The sequence below is a fragment of the Penaeus japonicus genome, unplaced genomic scaffold (genome assembly GCF_977035675.1).
Source record: "Penaeus japonicus unplaced genomic scaffold, GWHDUDI00000001_assembly GWHDUDI00000004, whole genome shotgun sequence".
NCBI lineage: Eukaryota > Metazoa > Arthropoda > Malacostraca > Decapoda > Penaeidae > Penaeus > Penaeus japonicus.
Genome location: NW_028234406.1, coordinates 10,826,529 through 10,849,028, shown reverse-complemented (window position 1 = coordinate 10,849,028; position 22,500 = coordinate 10,826,529). Strand labels below are relative to the sequence as shown.

At 36.4% G+C, this 22,500-nt stretch overlaps 4 protein-coding genes across 4 annotated transcripts in view; 1 reads left to right on the top strand and 3 right to left on the bottom strand.

Moving 5' to 3' along the window:
- LOC122262271 (uncharacterized) overlaps positions 1-1,511 on the top strand; it is a 1,547-nt gene extending 36 nt beyond the window's left edge. Inside the window, exons 2-6 of the mRNA XM_043030255.2 lie at positions 220-364; positions 467-571; positions 701-879; positions 1,007-1,147; positions 1,281-1,511. Coding sequence (XP_042886189.2) covers positions 235-364; positions 467-571; positions 701-879; positions 1,007-1,147; positions 1,281-1,370 — 645 coding nt within the window. The 5' untranslated portion in view covers positions 220-234 and the 3' untranslated portion in view covers positions 1,371-1,511. The remainder of the gene's footprint in view (positions 1-219; positions 365-466; positions 572-700; positions 880-1,006; positions 1,148-1,280) is intronic.
- A 5,808-nt stretch (positions 1,512-7,319) lies between these two features.
- On the bottom strand, positions 7,320-8,912 carry LOC122262268 (uncharacterized). The gene is made up of 6 exons (XM_086536031.1): positions 8,878-8,912; positions 8,530-8,647; positions 8,267-8,371; positions 7,965-8,143; positions 7,693-7,836; positions 7,320-7,555 (listed from the first exon to the last, which is right to left on the bottom strand). Exons 2-6 carry the CDS (start codon positions 8,630-8,632, stop codon positions 7,466-7,468), a joined length of 621 nt encoding a protein of 206 aa, XP_086392157.1. The 5' UTR covers positions 8,633-8,647; positions 8,878-8,912; the 3' UTR covers positions 7,320-7,465.
- A 5,566-nt stretch (positions 8,913-14,478) lies between these two features.
- On the bottom strand, positions 14,479-16,111 carry LOC122262270 (uncharacterized). The gene is made up of 6 exons (XM_086536029.1): positions 16,029-16,111; positions 15,681-15,798; positions 15,431-15,535; positions 15,126-15,304; positions 14,855-14,998; positions 14,479-14,714 (listed from the first exon to the last, which is right to left on the bottom strand). The coding sequence occupies exons 2-6, from the start codon at positions 15,781-15,783 to the stop codon at positions 14,625-14,627; spliced, it is 621 nt and encodes a 206-aa protein (XP_086392155.1). The 5' UTR covers positions 15,784-15,798; positions 16,029-16,111; the 3' UTR covers positions 14,479-14,624.
- Positions 16,112-18,527: 2,416 nt separating this feature from the next.
- Positions 18,528-20,091, bottom strand: LOC122262275 (uncharacterized). Its single transcript, XM_086536027.1, has 6 exons — positions 20,065-20,091; positions 19,717-19,834; positions 19,467-19,571; positions 19,163-19,341; positions 18,891-19,034; positions 18,528-18,750 (listed from the first exon to the last, which is right to left on the bottom strand). Exons 2-6 carry the CDS (start codon positions 19,817-19,819, stop codon positions 18,661-18,663), a joined length of 621 nt encoding a protein of 206 aa, XP_086392153.1. The 5' UTR covers positions 19,820-19,834; positions 20,065-20,091; the 3' UTR covers positions 18,528-18,660.
- Positions 20,092-22,500: the final 2,409 nt, after the last annotated feature.

Sequence of the window (22,500 nt, the reverse complement as noted above, 5' to 3'; positions counted from 1 at the left end):
CACGATACAGGCAAACCATGAGCGTGTCTAGTGGCTTGTTGAGAATGGATTAACGATTATCAATTTCAGAGGCGATGAATTTGTTTCTCGAATAGTCTCACTGACATTTCTTTGAAGAAATAAAGAGTTGTCTGAAGGCACTTGGTGCCAGCCTCTGGTGTGAGTTGGCAACAATACTCACTATGGTAAAGAAGCTCCATTGACATGTATAATCCACAGACCTTGCCATTCACCATGAAGATGTTGATGATCGTCGTTGTGGCGGCAGCCGCTGTAGTCGTGAGCGGACACCGACACCAAAAAGGTGAAATGTTGGATTCTTCGCCTCACCATCACCACGAAATTTTCAAAACATTGCATAAAGGTAAGTATTCATAAGTTAAGTTTATTTTATTTTTTTATTTTTTTAATCTACATGTACTGTATATCTCCGTTTAAACTGACCTATTTCACATTCTTATTCCAGCAATAAAGTCCTGCAAGAAGGTTCTGATGCCACCCCATGAAGAAATGAATACCGTGAAAGAAACAATGAGGGATTGCTTCGAAATTCATGAGCTGAGCGATATGGGTAAGTTATTTTCTTTCTGTTTTCAAACGGCAAATCAGAGAATATATTGCTAGGCATCAAGTGTATGTACTACTTCACCATATTTACCTGTTGATTGGTCATTGATCGATTCTCTGCGGCCTTTTCCAGCCTCCCACAGTGCCTTAAGTCCGGTCGAGCTTTCCGAAGCTAGTGGAGAAAATTCCGGCGAGATGGCAGACCATGAGCACGCACGCCACGCACTGTGCTTCCTCAAGAAGGTTGAAGATATCCACCCCGAAATCCGAGAAAATGTTACGACATGCGCCTTTCAAAATTATGCATTCGTGGTACGACTTTCCTTAATAGACGAGTAAATTGTGAAATGTTTTCTTGCTGTTTTAAGACAAATTGATGAAATTCAAATTACCTCCACATGATGTGTATTTCTAGAACAAGGCTTTGTTATCTTTTCAGGATGGCAATTTCGACGAAACTAAGGTCCTGGAATTCCTGCAGACATTGGTTGATCAAGCTGAAGAATCCCCAGCAAAAGTGTATTTATCCAATTTACTCTCCGACTCTTCCACGATACCCAACCTTCCCGACAAACCTGACGTGAGTATTATGAATGTGTTTCTTCAACTGACACATGGTCATTCGGGGTGTATTTCTTAAGTTGACTCATGGTTGATTAATTACCATCTATTTATGATTTTTTTTTCTCATCCGTGCTTTTTCTTCGCTTTAGATGGTCCTGTTTGTTAAGTTCAAGAAGTTCCTTATGCAGTCCTGTGTGATGAACGTTGCCGAAGAAATGATGACAGCTGACTGTGAGTGAAGCAGTGGCTTCTTGAAATGGGACCCTTGGACTTTTATTCTAAACATCTCTTAGAATGACACTCTGATGAAGAAACATACCATTTGGACCTATAAACAGATTGACTTCTTATATCCCTCGAAATTAAAGATCTGTGCAGCACATTCTATATCATTAAAACCTTCATAACAGCAAAGTATTTCTTACTTCTGTTTAAACAATTGTCGGTTTTGACCAGTTTGGTAAAAACTTATGGATTAGTAATGCTTTCTAAGAATTGGGAAAGATAGATATTTGTAGGCATAGGCACACACACACACATATACAGTATATATATATATATATATATATATATATATATATATATATATATATATATATATATATATATATATACATATACACACATTTTTGTATTTATGTGTATTTATATACATATGTGTACATACAAACACACACACACACACACACACACACATATATATATGTATATATATATATATGAATATATTCGTATATGTATATATATGTATATATATAAACAAATATATATATACATATATATATGTATATATATATGTATATATATATATATATATATATATATATATATATATATGTGTGTGTGTGTGTGTGTGTGTGTGTGTGTGTGTGTGTGTGTGTGTTTATATGTCACATATACATATAAATCTATATATCTATATATATATCTGTATCTAAATATACATGCATATATATATATATATATATATATATATATATATATATATATATATATATATGTGTGTGTGTGTGTGTGTGTGTGTGTGTGTGTGTGTGTGTGTATTACACGTTTATATATATATATATATATATATATATATATATATATATATATATATATATATAGATATAGATATATATATAGATATAGATATAGATATAGATAGATACATATATAGATATATATGTGTGTGTATATGTGTGTGTGTGTGATTGTGTGTCTGTGTATACATATTTATATATATTACATATATTCGATATATTATTATATATTCTATATATATTCTATATTCTATATTCTATATATATATCATATATTATATATATATATATATATAATATATAATATATACACATATATATAGTTACACATATATATGCATATATGTATATTTATGTACATACAGGTACATACATACGTATATAAATATATATATATATATATATATATATATATATATATATATATATATATATATATATATATATATATATACATATACATACATATATATATATATATATATATATATATATATATATATATATAATAATATATAATATATACACATATATATAGTTACACATATATATATGCATATATGTATATTTATGTACATACAGGTACATACATACATATATAAATATATACATATACATATACATATACATATATATATACATACATACATATACATACATACATATATATATATATATATATATATATATATATATATATATATATATATATATGTGTGTGTGTGTGTGTGTGTGTGTGTGTGTGTGTGTGTGTATGTGTGTGTGTGTGTTTGTATTACACGTTTATATATATATATATATATATATATATATATATATATATATATATATATATATATATATATATAGATAGATAGATAGATAGATAGATAGATAGATAGATACATATATAGATATATATGTGTGTGTGTATGTGTGTGTATATGTGTGTGTGTGATTGTGTGTCTGTGTATACATATTTATATATATTACATATATTCGATATATGTATATATATTCTATATATATTCTATATTCTATATATATCATATATTCTATATCTATATATAATATATAATATATACACATATATATAGTTACACATATATATACACATATATACATACATATATACACATATATATACACATATATACACACATATATATACACATATATACATATATATATACATACATATATATATATATATATATATATATATATATATATATATATATATATATACTTCGGTCGGAAATCAAGTGTCCTTCCGTGCGAATTATTTTGGTCTAGGCAACCGCCGGCACACAAGTAGCAAGACGATTACGGACATTGCAGAACTTGCAATGCAGGCGACGGAATCCCAAACAAACCGGACTGTTTCAAAATAAGCATCAATTTCAATGGCACGATGCACCTTGTTTACATAGAACTATCGAATTTCATTTTCATTTACTTCCCACCGGATGGTAATAACTGCGCCGTTAAATCTCATGAGAAACTATTAGTGTACTGGTTGTTTGTAAAAAGGCCAGGACCACACCCATTTGCTGCGTTGTGGCACTCAATCACTGTCTGGTCTTTGGTGTTCAAGGGGAAAATGATGTGATCAGACATTGTAACACAAATGCATGATTTCCTCTTAGAGTTTCATATCTATTTTCATGATCGTAATCGAAGAGATGCTAACTGAATGTGATTGAAGTAGTGGCTTCTTGAAATGGAATCCTTGACCTTGAACTGTATTTAATAAAAAATGATACTCTGATTGAGAAGCAGCTATTTCATCTTTATAGAGATGGTCTTCTAATGTTTCTTCATATTAGACTTGTCCCACACATTTCTTAACATTTGATACCTTGACAAAAATGTACTTCACACCTCGATATATGTAATTGCCAGTTTTAACGGCCTATACATGATATGTATATTGGCATAATTACATATAAGACATATATTAAAAACAAAAACATATATATTGAAAGATAGCATAAATGCTTAGCACTTTTGAAAGAATAATGGAAAAAGAAAAGAAAAATGGGATATGCAGGCTCTGAAAGTCCCAGTGCTAAGAAGCAGAAGTGAGGAAGTGAAGTTAGTCTTGTATTCAGGACACCTTGGACAGAGTTCATTACGACATGTATAGAAAAACCTGTAACTGAGATTGAATAATGCATTTCGATTACATCGTCATCCACTCCAACAATATGTCTTCGTGTTAACCTATGAATACTTACCTTTATGCAATTTTTTGAAGATTTCGTTGTTTTAGTCGGGCGAAGAATCTAACATTTCGCGGTGATGGTGTCAGTGTCTGCTCACGACCACACCGACTGCCACCAGAATGACAATCATCATCGTCATGGTGAATGTCAAGATCTGTAGAATATACATGTGACTGTAGCTTCTCTACCCTGGACGAGGATTCTGCTAATACAGATCAGAGGCTGTGGCAAGTGTCTTGCACCTACTAATTATTTCTTCAAAGAAATATTGGTAAAACATTGATTTTTTATAGCTTATATCTACAGAATGCATTCAGGGTTTTCAGCATAATTTCATAGAAATAGGCAATGATAATGCATTCACATTAAATACCCTCTTATAAACTGCCTCCATATAAGAGGAATCATTTTCCTCTGCCACCATTATTGAGTGATCATGAAAAGCAGAAATTTGCTTTAACCCATTTAAGAAGCTCTCATACTTTTGTATTTCGAATGTCAGATTACACCATTTTCACTTGAACAACAGAGTCAGGTTTTGAACGAACAGTGATTCAGTGATGTGAAGCAGCAAATGGCTGTGCAGAGATCGCCCGTGAAATCATACAAATTTGAACGTTTGAGTGTATCTTATTCTCGACTCTAAATACATCTAAATACAGTCCACTGATATATTTTCATGATACTTCAAGACACATTTATTACCACTCTAAGAGAAGTTAATGGTATTGAAAAAAAATAGTTCTATGTAAACTAGGTGTTTTATGATGATGAAATTGATGCCTAATTTGAAACAGTCCGGTTTGTTTGAGATTCCGTCGTCTATACAGTAAATCATGCAACGTCTGCAATCATCTTGCTACTGCTGCTTCTACAGTTGTCAGGCCCACGTAACTCGACAGCGCAGAGAATGACAATTGTTTTCTAAGAGAAGGGCAAGGCCAAGGGCGTCCTCGCCGTGACTTCGGAATGGGCAGCCAGCCCTCTGAACAACAACAAAAAGGAATATCCTGAGCTTAATATCAGGGAAAAAAACAGCCGAAGATTAATTTATTCATTAACCTCAACACATCCACAAACATATGCGCGTGTATATACGATTCCCATATAATAATTCTTATTCAAAACCATCAAGTATTTTTTCCCATTAGACCTCACAAACAAAACAGATTACAAAGAGGGAGGATATATTTTCTGCATTTATATGAATATGTGTATCTCCATGAGATGTTATAATCAAAATAAGATACCTATACCTTTAAATGAATATAGCAAATCAAAAGAATAATTTAACTCCCAGAATTACTTCTCAGTATGAGGTATTTGTACATTCTGCTTACTTGTGGTAACTTCTGTGCTTTATCGTTTTTGTTGTTTCATCCTTACCACTGGTACTTCTCTTCGGAAATATCTGTTCTTCTTGTGCATATCCTTATTGTTCTAATCTTTCCTAGTATCGACCCATATCCCTATTTTCCAATGTTGCCAAAAAAAACAACTTTCAAGCACATTGGAGTGGATCTATTCCTTTTTTCCTTTTTCTTTTTTTTAACTAGATCCACTGGTGATCTGTCTTGTCTCACTCACAAGTGGTCATCTTTCTAAAGGAACAGCGAAGACTTTTATGTAACCACCCGGTTATCTCTAAGAGATTTGACAGGATGAAAGTGTCTTCTCTCCTTACGTTTCTTTCACTATTATTCTGATTATTGCCGAAGTAAGCTCACACGTTTTACGCCAAACCCTCTTCTTCCATCATGCAATACCTGCCAGACGACTTCATTACACAAACAGCCTCTAGGGTGGTACAGTAGTGGCGCGTCGACCTCACACCCCCGTGGTCGGTATATTGAGCCCTGTCAAAGATCGTGAGTTTCCACTGTCGCCTAGCGGTTACTGCTATGGCTGGGCACCACGGTCCATAAGGACCAAGCTCAAATCGAGTTAACACGAGTCAGAACTTGCTGACACAGGCGGAATCACCATAGTGCATATAAGAAAGGCGAAGCATCTGCTCCGCAATTCTAGCTTATCCTTATTACAAAAACTGAGAGAATGTCCTAATTAATTACTCAAACGAATTCTTCTTCCCTTCTGCTTCCAGGCTCTAATTACTCTCTTTCAGATTCTATCTTTTCCGATTTTTTAAAATCATTACTCTTATAAGTAGGGGTCTAAGAAGCTATAGTCTATATTCAGTATATGCATTTTATTTGTGTCCAAATATAAAGAAATGCACATATTAAAGGTATAGATACACTCCTTGTAACCATGTTTCAGCTGAAGAAATATATCAAAAGTCGGAGAGTAAAGTGGATGCACTTTTGCTACCAGAAGTTCTAGACCGAATTGTTACTATATTATTGAAATAAAAAAAAAAAAAAAAAAAAAAAAAAAAAAAACATTGGAGCGGCTTTATTTCATTTTCTGTTGTTATTGTAAAACGGGATCCACAGGTGATCTCACAAGTGGTTCTTCTACAGGAACATCGAAGACTTTATGTAACCACCAAGTTATATCTAAGAGATTTGACAGGATAAAAGTGGCTTCTCTCCTTACGTTTCTTTCAATGTTACTCTGGTTATTGCTGAGATAAGCTCGCACGTTGTACGTCTAACCTTCTTATTCCGTCATGCAATGCCTGCCAGGTGACTTCAATACAGAAACTGAGAGGATGTCCTGAATAAAAGGCTCAAACGAATACTTCTTCACTTCTGCTTCAAGGCTCTAGTACTCTTTCAGAGTCTCTTTCCCGATTTTTGAAGATCATTACTCTTTTAAGGAGGGGGCTAAGAATCTTCAGTTTTCTTTCAATATATGTGTTGTTTTATATGTGTCCACTTATAAATATATGCACATTTAATAGATACAGGCCATTTGTCACCTGATGTCAAAACTGGTAACTGTATATATCCAGCTATGAAATAGTAGTTATCAAGGTATCAAATGATAAAGAGTATGCTGCGCAAGTATTTAATCTGGAGAGTAACAATCGGTCCATCTGTATAAAGGTCTTTTTGATATTTCTGTATCAGGCTATCATTCTGAAAAGATGAATGGAATAAATGTCAACGGCCAGCGATTCCATTTCAAGAAGCCACTGCTTCACTCACAGTCAGCTGTTATCATTTCTTCGGCTACGTTCATCACGCACGAGTGAATAAGGGACTTCTTGAACTTTCCAAACAGGACCATCTGAAAGGGAGGGAAACCAATGAGAAAAACATATGAATAGAAACATCAAGTTAATTAATCAATAAACCATGAGGCAATTAAAGAAATACAATTCTAGTAACCATGTTTCAGCTGAAGAATACATCTCAAATACTTACGTCAGGTTTGTCGGGAAGGTTTGGTATCGTGGAAAAGTCGGAGAGTAAAGTGGATAAATACACTTTTGCAAGGGAATCTTCCGCTTGATCAACCTGTGTCTTCAGAAGTTCCAAGCCCTTAGTTATGTCGAACTCCATGCCATCCTGAAACATAAACCCATTATTGCTCTACAAATGCACAACACAGGTAAGCTAATTTAAATCAAAATAAGTTGTTTTGAAATAGTTCGAAAATGTTTCAGTTTACTCGGGTATTAAGGAAATAGTCGTACCACGAATGTATAATTTTGGAAGGCGCATGTCGTAACATTTTCTCGGATTTCGGGGTGGATATCTTCAACCTTCTTGAGGAAGCACAGCGCGTGGCGTGGGTGCTCATGCTCTCCCATCTTGTGGAAATTAGGTGTCCCTTCTTCGGAAAGCTCAACCGGACTTAAGGCACTGTGTGAGGCTGGAAAAGGCCGCAGAAATTCGATCAATAACTACTTAGCAGGAAGATATCAAGTATTTCATACACCTGATGCCTACCAAAATAATTCCCAACTTGTTTGAAAACAGAAAGAAAATAACTTACCCATTTCGCTCAGCTCATGAATTTCTAAGCAGTCCCTCATTGTTTTTTTCATGGCATTCATTTCTTCATGAGGTGGCATCAGAACCTTCTTGCAGGACTTTATTGCTGGAAAAGAAGTTGTGAAAAAGGTCACTTCAAAAGGTAATATACAATACATGAAGATAGAAACACGTGATAGTTGTTCCTTATTCGTTGAACCGTATATGCAGTGTGAACAGCTTAGGTTACTATGTCAGCGCCATGTTAACCAATGAATGACATACCTTCATGCAAAGGATTGAACATTTCGTTGCGTGGGGGTGGGGGTCGGCGGCCGCTCACGACTACAGCGACTGCCGCCACAACGACGATCATCAACATCTTCATGGTGAATGGCAAGGACTGTGGATTATACATGTCACTGTAGCTTCTTTACCATAGTGAGTATTGTTGCCAACACAGATCAGAGGCTGTCATCAAGTGCCTTGTGACAACTGTTTATTTCTTCAAAGAAATATCAGTAAGACTATTCGAGAAACAAATATATCGACTCTAAACTTAATAAACGTCAATCCATTCACGACAAGCCACCAGGCATGCTCATGGTTTGCCTGTATCGTGATACGACTTACCTTGGCGTATGCAACAAGAGATGTGAGATGCACGTCGATGTGATTGCTACCTTATATATACGCGCGCTCGACGGCGAGGAAGTGCATAACGTCATGCACTGACGCCGCCAGTCATGCTTTTGGCAACGTGACATGCTTTAAGGTTATGCATAATTTCCATTGTCCAATAGAAGTTCTTGTAAGAACTGTAGTTCCAAAATAATGTTACAGAAAGAGTATATTTCCTTTAACTTAGCTTTTTAGATTACTTAGATTTAGTATGCATATCATTTTCTTCAAAGCAGGCAATATTGCTCTATATATCATTGACTAATACCAAGTTGGTGATGGTGACCTATCTTCAGCGATTTACCTTCACGTCTCCTGAATCATCAATCAGGCCCTGAGCAGACTGACCATGAAAGTAAACTGATGGGTTAATATTACATAGGATTAAAAGCACGTATACCAATCTACACAACAACAAAGACCCTGGAACAATTTCTGTCAGATTATCATAGATCGATAGTAGATGGTATGCAAGGGTAAGTTAATAACCAATAGATAATGAGAAAAGAATGAACTGCCATTTGTCATTGCAGAGTTGTTGTTGTTTTTTCAATAATTTTCCTTTATTCCGAGATGTATATGGTAAACGGGCAATGTTAAGGTATATCACGTAAGCATCCTCTTATCGAATACCTCCATAAAGAACAATAATTGTGCTTCGAATGCCAAAAACATCATATTCTCCTTGAATAACAAGAGTCAGGTTTTGAGCGGACAGTGATCGAGTGTCAGGAAGCAGCAAATGGCTGTGCGGAGATCGCCCGTGTAGTCAGAGAATTTTTGACGTTCGAGTGAATCATTTTTAGTGTATCTGATCCTTGACTTCAAGTACATCCTGGTCTATTTGTATACAACCAGTTGATCAGTATTTTCATGAAATTACCACCGTTATGGGTTCACTAATTATTTAATAAGTGTTATGCATGATGATATTGTTTTGTTTAAATGTTTGTTTGTTTTTTTCGTATCATTTCTTTATTTCTTAAATATTATTTCTTTATGTCTTAAATATCATTTCTTTATTTATTTTTTTTAATATAATTATTTTATTTCTTAAATATTATTTCTTATTTTCTTAATTATTATTTCTTTATTTCTTAAATATCACTTCTCTATTACATAAATGTTATTTCTTTATTTCTTAAATATTATTTATTTCTTAAATATCATTTCTTTATTTCTTAAATATCGTTTCTTTATTTCTTTTTTTCTAAATACCATTTATTTATTTCCTAAATATCATTCCCTTATTTCTTAAATATTATTTCTTTATTTCTTAAATATTATTTCTTTATTTCTTAAATATCTTTTCTTTATTTCTTAAATATCATTTCTTTATTTCTTAAATATCATTTTTTAATTTCTTAAATACCATTTCTTTATTTCCTGAATATCTTTTCTTTATTTCTTAAATCTTTCTTCGCCATTATGAGTTTCATTATATATCGAAACCCGAACTGACCTCTGTTTCGGTGGCTGACTGGAGCGCACTCCTTGGTCGACTCACGCCAACGCCACCTGGCTTTCAGTCAAGCCACTCCGCCATTGTGCAGCTCGAGTTTTGTGTCTCTTCCTATAGTAACTCTTGGCTGAGTATTCATATTTATATTTGCTTTACTATGTGTTAGGATAGAAGAAGGGTTCTATTTTGCTTTTAATATATATTCATGTGTGTGTGATGTAAGTATATAAAATATTCGTCCGTGTGTTTTTCTACCAGGACATGCTTATTACTGGTATTGTTGTGGGCACTAGATAATACCCTAGACCTAAATGGGCCATAACAACAACCTCATAGGAAGTTAATGAAACTGAAATCCAATAGTTGTATGTTAACTAAGTGTATCATGCAGACGAAACTGATGCCTAATTTGATACACTCCGGTCTTGTTTGGGATTCCGTCGTCTATATTGCAAATCATGCAACATCTGCAATACACTCGCTACTCCTGCTCCTGCAGTTGTCAGGACCACGTGACTCGAAACCGAAGGGAATGCCATTTGTTTTCCGAGCGAAGGACAAGGCCAAGGGCGTCCTCGCCGTGACAACGGGATGGACAGCCAGAGCAAAGGAACAGTGGAAGCACCGGAGCGCATATTATGTTACGGTACACGATCCAGCGCCCCTCCTCGCCAGATCTGAGTCTTTTTCATTGTCCAGTAAAGACTCTTGTCAGAAACTGTAATTCTAAAAGATTAATGTTGAAAAAATATGTTTCTTTCTTTTAACTTAGTCATTTAGATTAATCATTGTTATTTTCTTCGAAGTAGGTAATATTACTATATAGATCAGTGACAAGTAACAAGGCCTCCATAGTTCATGATGCTAGCCTTTCTTCAGGGATTTCCCTTCAAGTCTATCGTGAATCTTAGTATAGAATAAACGAATAAATATAGAGACAAAGCTTTCCCTCTTTCTCTTTCATTTTCTCTGTCTCATTCTTACAACTTTAATCTTTCATTATAGTTAATACTTCCTTTATTATCTAGGAGAGAAAGTGAGAATAATAGGGAGAAGAGGGAAAATAAAGTGGAAATTACTTTTTCAGGCAGGAACCCATCAGTAATTTCCGAAATTTATTATATGGCGGCCAATAAAGTATCGGATGCTTACACCCACTTTTCACCGATACCGATACCTTTAAAATTCGGCCGATTCCACCGATACCGATACTTTATAACACCCCAAATTGATCAATCTTTTAAATGCCTATTCAGTGTCTACACATTTTCAAATGGACGCACACCGTATCACATTATTATTTCTTCCGTTTATATTCTCCTTCACTGGATCCCAGTGCCGTGTTTCGTGAAATCAAGGTTTTAAAAGCTTGGTGAGCATTTTTAGTTTAGCATCTGGATACAGAATATTACAACTATTTATAGTGACTAGTATATACTAATACAGAGCATGGCATGTAGCCAATGTGATACGATTAATTAAACACTAAACAGATTGACCATGCAAGTAAACTGGCTGAGTCAATATTGCATAGGATTAAAAGCACGTATATCATAGCTACATAATCACTATGACCCTGGAGCAGATTATGTCAGAACTTCATCACAGGCAGACAGTGCCTCCATATAAGAGGAATAAGTTAGATTTTGAGTGGAAAATGATTGGCTGTCGTGAAGCAGCAAATGACTGTGCGGAGATCGCCTGTGAAATCATTAAGATTTGGACGTTTAAATGAAGCATTCTTGGTGTATCTTATCCTTGACTTTAAGTACATCCTGATCTATGAATTGAAAACCAGTACACTGATATATTTTCATGATACTTCATGGCACAGTTATTACCACCCCGTGGGAAGTTAAAGAAATTGAAATATAATAGCCCTATGTAAACTAGATGCATCATGCAGATGGAATTGGTGCCTAATTGAAACAGTCTTGCTTGTTTGGGATTCTGTCGTCTAGAAATCATGCAACGTCTGCAATCATCTTGCTACTCCTGCACCTCCAGTTGCCAGGATCATGTGACTCGACAGCGCAGAGAATGACAATTACTTTCTGAGAGAAGGGCAAGGCCAAGAGCGTCCTCGCCGTGACTTCGGATGGGCAGCCAGCCTTCTGGACAACACCAAAAAGGAATGTTTGTGATTCACATCGATTCACGGGCATCGAACCTGAGCTTTACTGTCAGGAAAAACAAACGAAGATTTATTTATCCATTTATTTATTAACCACAGCACACCATATACATATATGCGTGTGTAACATCATTCTTATATGACAATTCTTGTTCAAAACCATCACGCATATTTTCTCCTGTTAGAGCTCAAAAAAAGTAAGAGGGTAAAGCTTTCTGAATTTATATGAATATATGTTTCCATGAGATGTTATTATCAAAATAAGATACTCCACCACCAACTATTTAAAGAGATATCGTTAGAAGCACTTTCAACTCATAATAGCAATCGAAAGAATAATATATCTCATAGAATTACCTCTCACTGCGAGGTTTACTTACATTCTGTTTACTTATGGTAACTTCTTTGCTTTATTGTCCTTTTCATTTCATCCTCACTACTGGTACTTCTGTAAGGTCCAATATAATGTGTAAACATTACAATAAATAGCAAGTCTAGCGTGAATACACTTAGGCAAGAATCTACTGGTGTAAATCAAAAATGTAATCCATAGGGCAGGTAAAACACAGTCAGAGTATCCATTCCATATTTTCACAAAAACATGGGGTTACATGACTTCACACAGACGGAGGCGTAGCACTAAACACAGTAACCTGACAAAAAGTAAATATTTAGAGAAAATACAATAATCATAAAATGGGGTTGCTGTTAATAAAGCTAAAATGTCTTTTAACAATAAAAATACGTAAAGTAAGCTGCTGAGGTTCAATGAGCAAAAATAATAAAATAAATAAGAAAATTTAGTAGTAAAAATAATATTGAAATGTTTAATAGATAAAAAGAAAACACGGGAAGAAAATATAAAATATTTTAAAACAATAATTTAAAATAAAAAATAATGAAGGCAATCACATCAGATGCGGATGTTTTGTTATTATTATGTGAATTATTTGCTCAGAATGTGGATAACCAAAGACTTTTACATAACTCTTCATTTATAACAAATAAAAAAGGCAAAATACATAAAATGCAAGTAAAATAAAGGCCAGAGTAAATAAAATTATATGAGATTGGCGCGGAGAAGTGGCCCGCTATGCTCAACTCCCCTATGGATTACTTTGGGATACTGGGCAGGTTAAGGATAGGATGGAGACAGGATAGGATAGGGAACGAGGTAGAAGGGTAGGAGGAAGAGAATAGCAAGAAATTAGCGCAGAAGGAGATGGGAAGAGCAGGTGATGGGGCTGGTCGTGGGGGAGGGTGAAAATTTGTCTTCGGAAATATTTGTTTATTCATCCTGTGCTTATACTTATCGGTCTATTTTTTCCTCGTATCGACCCACATACCTATTTTTCACTACTGAAAAAAAAATAGAAACAAATAAAATAAATAAAAAAAACATTGGAGCGGCTTTATTTCATTTTCTGTTGTTTTTGTAAAACAGGATCCACAGGTGATCTCACAAGGGGTCATTCTTCTACAGGAACATCGAAGTCTTTATGTAACCACCCAGTTATATCTAAGAGATTTGACAGGATAAAAGTGGCTTCTCTCCTTACGTTTCTTTCAATGTTACTCTGGTTATTGCTGAGATAAGCTCGCACGTTGTACGTCTAACCTTCTTATTCCGTCATGCAATACCTGCCATGTGACTTCAATACAGAAACTGAGAGGATGTCCTGAATAAAAGGCTCAAACGAATACTTCTTCACTTCTGCTTCAAGGCTCTAGTACTCTTCCAGAGTCTCTTTCCCGATTTTTGAAGATTATTACTCTTTTAAGGAGGGGGCTAAGAATCTTCACGTTTCTTTCAATATGTGTTGTTTTATATGTATCCACTTATAAATATATGCACATTTAATAGATACAGGCCATTTGTCACTTGATGTCAAAACTGGTAACTGTATATATCCAGCTATGAAATAGTAGTTATCAAGGTATCAAATGATAAAAAGTATGCTGCGCAAGTATTTAATCTGGAGAGTAACAATCGGTCCATCTGTATAAAGGTCTTTTTGATATTTCTGTATCAGGCTATCATTCTGAAAAGATGAATGGAATAAATGTCAACGGCCAGCGATTCCATTTCAAGAAGCCACTGCTTCACTCACAGTCAGCTGTTATCATCTCCTCAGCTACGTTCATCACGCACGAGTGAATAAGGGACTTCTTGAACTTTCCAAAAAGGACCATCTGAAAGGGAGGGAAACAACAATGAGAGAAACATATAAGTAGAAACATTAAGTAAATTAATCAATAAACCATGAATCAGTCAAAGAAATACAATCCCAGTGACCATGTTTCAGCTGAAGAAATATATCTGCAATACTCACGTCAGGTTTGTCGGGAAGGTTAGGTATCGTGGAAAAGTCGGAGAGTAAAGTGGATAAATACACTTTTGCAAGGGAATCTTCCGCTTGATCAACCTGTGTCTTCAGAAGTTCCAAGCCCTTAGTTATGTCGAACTCCATGCCATCCTGAAACATAAACGCATTATTGCTCTACAAATGCACAACACACGTAAGATAAATCAAATCAAAATAAGTTTTGAAATAGTTCGAAAATATTTCACAGTTTACTCGGGTATTAAAGAAATAGTCGTACCACGAATGTATAATTTTGGAAGGCGCATGTCGTAACATTTTCTCGGATTTCGGGGTGGATATCTTCAACCTTCTTGAGGAAGCACAGCGCGTGGCGTGGGTGCTCATGCTCTCCCATCTTGTGGAAATTAGGTGTCCCTTCTTCGGAAAGCTCAACCGGACTTAAGGCACTGTGTGAGGCTGGAAAAGGCCGCAGAAATTCGATCAATAACTACTTAGCAGGAAGATATTAAGTAGTTTATACACCTGATGCCTACCAAAATACTTTCCAACTTGCTGTTTGAAAACAGAAAGAAAATAACTTACCCATTTCGCTCAGCTCATGAATTTCTAAGCAGTCCCTCATTGTTTTTTTCATGGCATTCATTTCTTCATGGGGTGGCATCAGAACCTTCTTGCAGGACTTTATTGCTGGAAAAGAAGTTGTGAAAAAGGTTAATTCAAAAGGAAATATACGATACATAAAGATAAAAGCGTGTACTAGTAGCTCCTTATTAATTACACTGCATTTGCAGTGTGAACAGCTTAGGTTATTATTAACCAATTAATGGCTCACCTTCATGTAAAGGATTGAACATTTCGTTGCGTGGGGGTGGGGGTCGGCGGCCGCTCACGACTACAGCGGCTGCCGCCAGAACGACGATCATCAACATCTTCATGGTGAATGGCAAGGTCTGTGGATTATACATGTCACTGTAGCTTCTTTACCAAGGATGAGTATTGTTGCCAACACAGATCAGAGGCTGTCATCAAGTGCCTTGTGACAACTATTTATTTCTTCAAACAAATATCACTAAGACTATTCGAGAAACAGAAATATCGACTCTAAAATCAATAAACGCCAATTCTTCCTAACAAGCCACCAACCACGCTCATGGTTTGCCTGTATCGTGATACGACTTACCTTGGCGCATGCAACAAGAGAAGTGAGATGCACGCAGATGTGATTGCTGCCTTATATATACGCGCTCGAGGGCGAAGAAGTGCCTTACATCATGCACTGACGCCGCCAGTCATGCTTTTGGACACGTGAATATAAACAGGATATAACACTTTTTCATTGTCTGGTAAAGACTCTTGTCAGAAACTGTAATTCCAAAAATTGATGTTGCGGAAAGAGTAGATTTACTTCCTCTTGGATGAATCGAATTTAGTATACTGATTATTTTACAAAGTAAGCAATATTACTATATAGATCATTGACTAGTAACAAGACCTTCATTGTTCATGTTGATACACTCTCCTCAGTGATTTCCCTTCAAGTCTCTCCTGAATGTCAATATAGAATAGACGGATAGATATAGACGGACAAAGCTCTTCCACCTTCTCCTTCTTTTTCTCTCTGTCCCATTCTTCCATCTTTAATCTTTCTTTATACTTAATACCTCCTATATCATCTAGGAGAGAAACAGTGAGTAGAGAAAAATGGAGAATGATAGAGAGAAAAGGTAGTAAAATGCAAATGACTTCTTCAGGTGGGCCCCATCAGTAATTCCGAAGTTAATTATAACAGTAAAGAATTGGTTAGTTACACTCACTTTTCTCCGATACCGATACCTCCTAAGTCAGCCGATACCACCGATACTGATATTTTGTCCCATCCCAAAATATTCCATATTCTAAATGCGAATTTCAAAGGTGCCTATTCAGTGCTTATACATTTGCGAATGGACGCACATCTTATCACGTTGTTTCTTACGTTTATATTCTCCCACGCTAGATCCCAGTGCCGTGTTTGATATAACTGCAAGAAATCTTAAAATCAAGGTTCCACAAGCTTGGTGAACAATTTTAGCTTAGTATTTTCCTTAGGCAATATTGAGCGTCTGTCATCCCGATCATGAAGAGAGGTGAATAGCTCTATGAGGATCTCATACTTTTGCGTTTCGAATGTCAGATCACATCATTTTCACCTTGGATAACAGACATCGGTTCGGAGCGGATAGTGATTCAGTGTCGCGAAGCAGCAAATGGCTGTCTGGAGATCGCCCGTGAAATTATAGAGATTTGGACGTTTGAATGAATCATCCATAGCGTAAATTACCCTTTACTTTAAGAGCATCCTGGTCTATTTATATACAACTAGTACACATATATCTTTTTCATGAAATTTTACGGCAGTTATCACCACCCCGTGGGAAGTTAATGAAATTGAAATACGACAATTCTATGTAAACTAGGTATATCGTGCTGAAAATAATGTTGAATCATTTACAATAGTCTCGGGATTCTGTTGTCTACTTTGCAAATCCTTCCATCCTCTAGCTACTGCCCCGGCGGTTGTCAGGACCACGTGACTTGACAGTGCAGGGAATGACATTTGCTTTCTGAGGAAAGGACAATGCCAAGGACGCCCTCGCCGTGGCTTCGGGATAGGTAACCAGCCTTCTGAATAACAACAAAAAGGAATGTTTGAGATTTACATCGACTCAAGGACATCGAACTTGAGATTTCTGTCAGGAAAAAAATAGCCGAAGAAAACAGATTACTCACCAAAAAATCTACACATTTACATACACACATGCGCGTGTCTACACAATTCCCATATAACATTTCTTGATCAAAACCGCAAAAGACTTTTAGTTTTTCCCCAATAGAGCTCACACATTAGATAGGTTACAAAGGAGAAGGGTACATTTTCTGTATTTATATGTATATCTGTGTGCTCATGAGATGTTAAAAAAAAATATTCCACCAACAACTATTTATGAAATATAGATAGGAACACTTTTAACTGATAACAGCAAATCGATAAAATAATTAATCTATCTTCCAGAATTACCTCTCACTACGAGGTATTTATACATCATGTTTACTTAAGGTAACTTCTCTTTTCTATCGTCTTTTTCTTTTCATTTTACCGCAAGTGCTTCTTTTTGGTAATATCTACAAAAGCTTATCGCCCTAATCCTACTTAGTATCGACCAATATCCATTTCTTCCAATATTGCAAAAATCATTTAAGCATCTTGAAGTGGATTTTTCATTCGGATCCTATTAGATTCTTATTTACATATTTTGTTTTTCCTTTCTTTTTTCTCTTTTTTTCGCAAAACGAGATGCACTGGTGATCTATCTTGTCTCACTCACAAGTGATCATCCTCCTACAGGAACATCGAAAACTGAATAAAAGGCTCAAACGAATACTTCTTCACTTCTGCTTCAAGGCTCTAGTACTCTCTTTCAGTCTCTTTCCTGATTTTTGAAGATCATTACTTTTAAGGAGGGGGCTAAGAATCTTAATTATCTTTTAATGCATGTGTTGTTTTCTTTATGTGTGCGTGTGTTCATATGTGTACATTTTGTAGGTATAGGCCATTTGTTACCTAACTGATGGTGAAACTGGTATCTATTAATATCTAGCTATGAAATAGTTGTTATCAAGGATCAAATGATAATAAATATGCTGCATAAGTCTTTAATCTGGAGAAAAATGCTATATCAATCTGTACAAAGGTCATTTCGCTATTTCTTTATCAGGGAATCACTCTGAGAGGATGTGTGGAATGAAAATCAAAGGCTAGCGATTCCACGGCTTCACTCACAGTCAGCTGTTATCATTTCTTCGGCTACGTTCATCACGCACGAGTGAATAAGGGACTTCTTGAACTTTCCAAAAAGGACCATCTGAAGGGGAGGGAAACAACAATGAGAGAAACATATAAGTAGAAACATTAAGTGAATTAATTGATAAATCATGAATCAGTTAACGAAATACAATCCTAGTAACCATGTTTCAACTGAAGAAATACATCTCTAATACTCACGTCAGGTTTGTCGGGAAGGTTAGGTATCGTGGAAAAGTCGGAGAGTAAAGTGGATAAATACACTTTTGCAAGGGAATCTTCCGCTTGATCAACCTGTGTCTTCAGAAGTTCCAAGCCCTTAGTTACGTCGAACTCCATGCCATCCTGAAACATAAACCCATTATTGCTCTACAAATGCACAACACAGGTAAGCTAATTTAAATCAAAATAAGTTGTTTTGAAATAGTTCGAAAATGTTTCAGTTTACTCGGGTAGTAAGGAAATAGTCGTACCACGAATGTATAATTTTGGAAGGCGCATGTCGTAACATTTTCTCGGATTTCGGGGTGGATATCTTCAACCTTCTTGAGGAAGCACAGCGCGTGGCGTGGGTGCTCATGCTCTCCCATCTTGTGGAAATTAGGTGTCCCTTCTTCGGAAAGCTCAACCGGACTTAAGGCACTGTGTGAGGCTGGAGAGGTCATAGAGTTTCGATTAATAACTACTTAGCAGGAAGATATCAAGTAGTTTATACACCTGATGCTTACCAAAATACTTTCCAACTTGCTGTTTGAAAACAGAAAGAAAATAACATACCCATTTCGCTCAGCTCATGAATTTCCAAGCAGTCCCTCATTGATTTTTTCATGGCATTCATTTCTTCATGGGGTGGCATCAGAACCTTCTTGCAGGACTTTATTGCTGGAAAAGAAGTTGTAAAAAAGGTTAATTCAAAAGGAAATATACGATACATAAAGATAAAAGCGTGTACTAGTAGCTCCTTATTAATTACACTGCATTTGCAGTGTGAACAGCTTAGGTTATTATTAACCAATTAATGGCTCACCTTCATGTAAAGGATTGAACATTTCGTTGCGTGGGGGTGGGGGTCGGCGGCCGCTCACGACTACAGCGGCTGCCGCCAGAACGACGATCATCAACATCTTCATGGTGAATGGCAAGGTCTGTGGATTATACATGTCACTGTAGCTTCTTTACCAAGGATGAGTATTGTTGCCAACACAGATCAGAGACTGTCATCAAGTGCCTTGTGACAACTATTTATTTCTTCAAACAAATATCACTAAGACTATTCGAGAAACTGAAATATCGACTCTAAAATCAATAAACGCCAATTCTTCCTAACAAGCCACCAACCACGCTCATGGTTTGCCTGTATCGTGATACGACTTACCTTGGCGCATGCAACAAGAGAAGTGAGATGCACGCAGATGTGATTGCTACCTTATATATATGCGCACTCGACGGCGAGGAAGTGCCTTACATCATGCACTGACGCCGCCAGTCATGTTTTTGGACACGTGAATATAAACAGGATATGGCACTTTTTCATTGTCTGGTAAAGACTCTTGTCAGAAACTGTAATTCCAAAGATTGATGTTGCGGAAAGAGTAGATTTCCTTCCTCTTGGATGAATCGAATTTAGTATACTGATTATTTTACAAAGTAAGCAATATTACTATATAGATCATTGACTAGTAACAAGACCTTCATTGTTCATGATGATAGCCTCTCCTCAGTGATTTCCCTTCAAGTCTCTCCTGAATCTCAATATAGAATAGACGGATAGATATAGATGGACAAAGCTCTTCCACTTTCTCCTTCTTTTTCTCTCTGTCTCATTCTTCCAACTTTAATCTTTCTTTATAGTTAATACCTCCTATATCATCTAGGAGAGAAACAGTGAGTATCGAAAAATGGAGAATGATAGAGAGAAAAGGAAATCAAATGGAAATGACCTCTTCAGGCGGGCCCCATCAGTAATGCCGAAATTAATCATAACAAAGTATTGGTTGGTTACACTCACTTTTCTCCGATACCGATACCTCCTAAGTCAGCCGATACCACCGATACTGATATTTTGTCCCATCCCAAAATATTCCATATTCTAAATGCGAATTTCAAAGGTGCCTATTCAGTGCTTATACATTTGCGAATGGACGCACATCTTATCACGTTGTTTCTTACGTTTATATTCTCCCACGCTAGATCCCAGTGCCGTGTTTGATATAACTGCAAGAAATCTTAAAATCAAGGTTCCACAAGCTTGGTGAACAATTTTAGCTTAGTATTTTCCTTAGGCAATATTGAGCGTCTGTCATCCCGATCATGAAGAGAGGTGAATAGCTCTATGAGGATCTCATACTTTTGCGTTTCGAATGTCAGATCACATCATTTTCACCTTGGATAACAGACATCGGTTCGGAGCGGATAGTGATTCAGTGTCGCGAAGCAGCAAATGGCTGTCTGGAGATCGCCCGTGAAATTATAGAGATTTGGACGTTTGAATGAATCATCCATAGCGTAAATGACCCTTTACTTTAAGAGCATCCTGGTCTATTTATATACAATTAGTACACATGTATCTTTTTCATGAAATTTCATGGCACAGTTATCACCACCCCGCAGGAAGTTAATGAAATTGAAATACTATAATTCTATGTAAACTAGGTATACCGTACTAAAAATAATGTTGAATAATTTACAACAGTCTCGGGATTCTGTCTACTTTGCAAATCCTTCCATCCTCTAGCTACTGCCCCGGCGGTTGTCAGGACCACGTGACTAGACAGTGCAGGGAATGACACTTGCTTTCTGAGGAAAGGACAATGCCAAGGACGCCCTCGCCGTGGCTCCGGGATAGGTAACCACCTCTAGTGGCACAACCACGACGGGGGAATGGTTTATATTGAATAGAGAGAGCTAGAGCGTGAATCTTTGAGGATTTGCATTTCAGTTTGGGGGGAACGAAGAAAAGTTGAGTTGTGGGGGGGGGGGGGGGAGCGCTTAAGAAAAAACTGATTATTTCACCAATATAGTGGTAAAATAATTGTGTGAATGAAAACATTGAACATTCATAGATATATTGATGTTAACATCTAGCACATTGGCAGCATGACACACGTTGCCCGTGTGTCTACACAAGATCCGCGCAGTATAGAGGCGAAGGGTTTAGTGGTTATCAAAACCGTGCGCTGCAAGCAGCTGTATTTTTTGATACCCAAGGGATGCTGCGAGTGCACGCTTTTGTAGTGGATTAGGGTTTGTACAAAGGTAAAGGATGGTGCGTGCGCGTAGTTCTAGTGATTTGTTAGTGGTTAGTGTAGTAAGGGTGGGGTGGGGGGTAGTGGGGTGGGTGCAGAGGTGTGCTCATGATGGTTATAATAGAAAAAATGATGACGCAGCCAACGAACTGATGTGTTAATTGGACATTAGGTGAGGATATGGAAGACGGGACTTTAGGGATAAAATAGTGGAATCTGTATCTTCGAGAATCAGGTCCTGGAGCGATGCCCTAAATGTTTTAGTTTATAATGCATAGTAATTTAGGTTTTACTTAAGGGTGAGACTTCTCTTTTCTAAGTCTAAATCGGTTTTTTTGTATTTGGATGTTTTTGTACGCGTAGAGTGGATCTGTGCCTTTATGGAATTCTGAACTTCAGAAAGCTTAGTTGCTCGGAAGGGCGCTGACTGTAGGGTTAAGTCGACCGAGTATAGTGCGCGATTGTCTTGGCCAATAATTGTCAAATAGATTGCGCGAGAGAGAGATCTCGGGCTGTGGTAGTGGGAGTGGTAGAGTTGTCATTTCGGGGTTGCCTATTGATAGTTG